Below are 3,692 nucleotides of genomic sequence, written 5' to 3'. Positions count from 1 at the left end.
AAAAAAATTTAGTGGGTTTAATTTCAACCACCAAGAGGGGTCAATTTAAAAATAAATATGTATATGTAAAAAAAATATTAGTGAATTTTCTAAGTCTAGTGGGGTCACTTGACCCCATCCCATTGTATGTAGTGTCGCCAGTGAGTCCTACACCAATTTGAAAACTCAGTTAAAAAATAAAGAATAAAAAAGCCCACATCCATCCACCAGAAAATTAGTGTACTTTGCCTTTATGTCGCAAAATATATCACAATGTCATTTGTTTGTTTGTACTTTACTGCCCATGATTCCTCACCCTATCCCGCCCTCCCCTCCTAACATGCACAAGATTGAAAATAGGTATGTAAACGTGTGTGTCACCTATATCATAATACAATGATAAAAATACTGCCTCATGCCATATCTAAGTATTTCGAGCTTCCATGTCCTACAGTCATGCCAATGTCCACATGCCATGGTAATTTGTAAATATGACCAACACAACAGTTAATTACACTGATGATATTGCACCTTGTCCATTTGAAGTCTCATTTCAGCCAGATCAATGCAATTCTTCACTCTTTTTGTGGCGGTTATGGTGCCAACATCCTGAAAATAAACAAAAAAAAGGCAAAGGATCAGCATGAAAGAATTTTATTCAAAATAAGCCCAATTTCTTGTACAATCTAATTAGACCAATGAGATTATGAGAGTAGGCCACAGAGAGTAACAAAAAGAAAGAATATCAGATGTCAAAATGCAACATGCAAAATACCTGAGATTCACTGTACAGGGAAACACATCTTCAATAGAAACAAAATGATGAACACGCACTTCACATGATATTGTATTTCAAAACATCTGTTTTAGGACATTTCTTTGACAGGACATTTCTTCGACAGGACATTTCTAATGTAATCTCCTCTTACATGTAAAAAGCCATCCTAACATACGAACTAAAGTGCAGAGTAACAGATATAATGACGTACAAAAACATACAAGGAGACAAACTATGGACCTTTTAGAACTGAAGTAGTAATACCATGTTAACCAATTGCCCCCAAAAGCTGAATAGGAAATGGCCAAAATGATGCATATGAACCTCTCTTGCATGAAAACGGATATTGATTTCATTCTATAACTACATAAAACAGATGCACAAGCAGTCATTTTATCATATGTTTCAGCTTCTGATATATAGAGTCCCATTCAAATGTTTATTGCCCATACAATGTCCAAAATAACTCTAGAACTTTCAAAGGTGCAAAGGTAAAAATTGACAGTTTCTCAGTAACTAACAGAAAATTCTTTTCTAATATGAAATTGAAATCAATTATTATTTTCTTAGTCAAATTTTTAGATAGTTTGAAAAATCAGAGGTCTCCATTAAACCTAGAATTGACTTACTCTATTAAACCTAGAATTGAAAAATCGAAGGTCTCCATTAAACCTAGAATTGAAAAATCGGAGGTCTCCATTCTTGAAAAATTGACTTACTCTATTCTTGAAAAATTGACTTACTCTATTAGACCTAGAATTGAAAAATCGGAGGTCTCCATTGTCGGCTCTGGCGAGAAAGAGAAAGAGAAGCGTCCGTGATGGAGAGGAGGCACAGCAGAGGGGAGAGATAGAGAGTTGGATTCATTCATAGAAATTAGGCTTACCGATTATAAATCGATCAAAATCTTCATAAAAAATCAATCAAAATCTTCATATCTTCATCAACAATTGATCGAAATCTTCAAATGAACAATAATATTGAGAGTGGAGAATTGAAAGAGAGTCGAGCAAGAGAGAGTGGAGAGTGAGATTTTCAGAGAGAGAGAGAGAGACATACCGTTGGAGGTCTCTTCTTCAGCCGAAGAGAGCACGAAATGGAGACAGAAATTGGGAAGTAATAGCGAAACACGCTTGGAGTTTAAATAAAATTAGATTTTGATGTAAAAAAATGATTTTTTGCGACGGTTAAACAATTCGTCGCAAAAAATAAGACGCAAAAAACCATATTTCTAGTAGTGCGGTAAAGAAAACGGCCACATGTCTCAAGAAGATTGCAGGCAACATCAATATTATGATGAGTAAAATCATCTAAACAAGCCTGGTAAAAAGAGAAAAGCAGCGTTTCGTAAGTACGACGGCAACATTAAGTATGACAGCCTTACATTTAGGTTGTCTCAACCTAAAAGTAAATTTCTTTCAAAAATTAGTTTACAACACAAACTTCCTGTTTGTTTTCCAACTAAAACTCAGTCTGTCACAAGGTCAGCTTAAGTAAGATAAACACATAATGATAACTGGAGCAATAAAATGGAAAGCCAAACTAAAAGGTCACCGCAATTACTGTTTTAACAGCAGGTATGTATATATTGCTTAGCTAACCCTCCCCCGACCCCCACGTGCAAAAAAGAAAAAGAGAAAGAAAAAAGGAAAAACATATGGCCAGATTACGCATCCAAATAATTGTGGACTTTACGGCTTCTAAAAATTGAGAGAGAGAGAGATTCAAAAGAACATAATCCCTGTGAAGTAAAATTACTAAAGAACCACTTTATAAACTGAACACTTCCCATCATACCTTCAAACAACTAAAAACAAGGCCAGTTGGAGCAATTTTGAACTTGCAGAGTTCCCCAATAAACCGAATATTCCTGATCTTTGTTTCAATGTTCATTTGATCCTAGAATTAAAACAATAGTTCACCAAAAAAGTCATGGTTGACACCATGAGAAATAAAACATAAGATCCAATTCAATAGCAGACACTTTTATCAGGAAAATCTATTGAACTACTGAATAGACCTTCTTATTTATCAAAAAGTTGAACTCTTCCTCCAACAACTGCAAGAGCATGGAAGATACATCCTTCATACAAGTTGACAGTGTGGCAACCATGCGTGAATAGTATGGCAACAGTTCTAGAGATGTCCTGGGGACATTAAACAAAGCCTTCACAAGCTTTTTACGGTTTGATTTTGAATTTAAATAACAAAACTCCACCTGGAAAAATAACATTATTTGACAATAAGATCTACAATGAATAGACACATAAACATGCATTTATTGGAATAGTAAAACACAAAATATTTTTTTAATAAATAATAAATAAATAAACTAAAACTTAAGCAAGCAAGGGCCATTACAGTCAACTGATCAATTAGATCACGGCTCACACAACAGGGAAGCCTCTGCAGTAGACCATCCAAATTTGTTCCTTCAAGACCTTTAATTTTCTCCTCAATTTCTCCTTTTCGTTCAAGAAATGGCATACATAACCAGATTTGCCATCAATTATCACCAATCGATACATATCCAATGAATTTGCAGAAAATGAATTCACGCGAATTCGTGCATTGATATAAATAACATGATAGTGTACACAGAGAGAGAGAGAGAGAGAGAGAGAGAGAGAGAGAGAGAGAGAGAGAGCAGTGGAGGTGATTGAAGTTACTGGGTTCAGATCCATGAGAAAGGAAGTCGAATTTACAGAAACCAAACGCAGCTGCTCTCTTTGTTATGTTATGCGCCTCTCACAGGCTAATTTGGCACCAAATATAACAGGGACCTGTTTCAATGTCGTTGGGTACCCAAAATCATCGTATTTACTAAAGCTGATGATGATGATGGTGGCTGTGGTGGTGGAAACCCTAGCCTTCGGTGACCCAATCGAAGCACAGTATCGCGATTCACAATCGGAAACCCTACCTTGCGAGTGGG

At 35.8% G+C, this 3,692-nt stretch overlaps 1 protein-coding gene across 1 annotated transcript; it reads right to left on the bottom strand.

Annotated features, from left to right (window-relative positions):
* Positions 1-1,114: 1,114 nt before the first annotated feature.
* On the bottom strand, positions 1,115-3,244 carry LOC145802594 (regulator of nonsense transcripts UPF2-like). The gene is made up of 5 exons (XM_082895329.1): positions 3,119-3,244; positions 2,778-2,975; positions 2,555-2,656; positions 1,982-2,077; positions 1,115-1,120 (listed from the first exon to the last, which is right to left on the bottom strand). Exons 1-5 carry the CDS (start codon positions 3,242-3,244, stop codon positions 1,115-1,117), a joined length of 528 nt encoding a protein of 175 aa, XP_082751455.1.
* Positions 3,245-3,692: the final 448 nt, after the last annotated feature.

Source organism: Camellia sinensis, chromosome 11 (genome assembly GCF_055761805.1).
Source record: "Camellia sinensis isolate YWXY chromosome 11, ASM5576180v1, whole genome shotgun sequence".
In the NCBI taxonomy this organism is placed as follows: domain Eukaryota; kingdom Viridiplantae; phylum Streptophyta; class Magnoliopsida; order Ericales; family Theaceae; genus Camellia; species Camellia sinensis.
The sequence above is the reverse complement of the archived record's forward strand: the minus strand, read 5'-3'. Positions and strand labels throughout refer to the sequence as shown.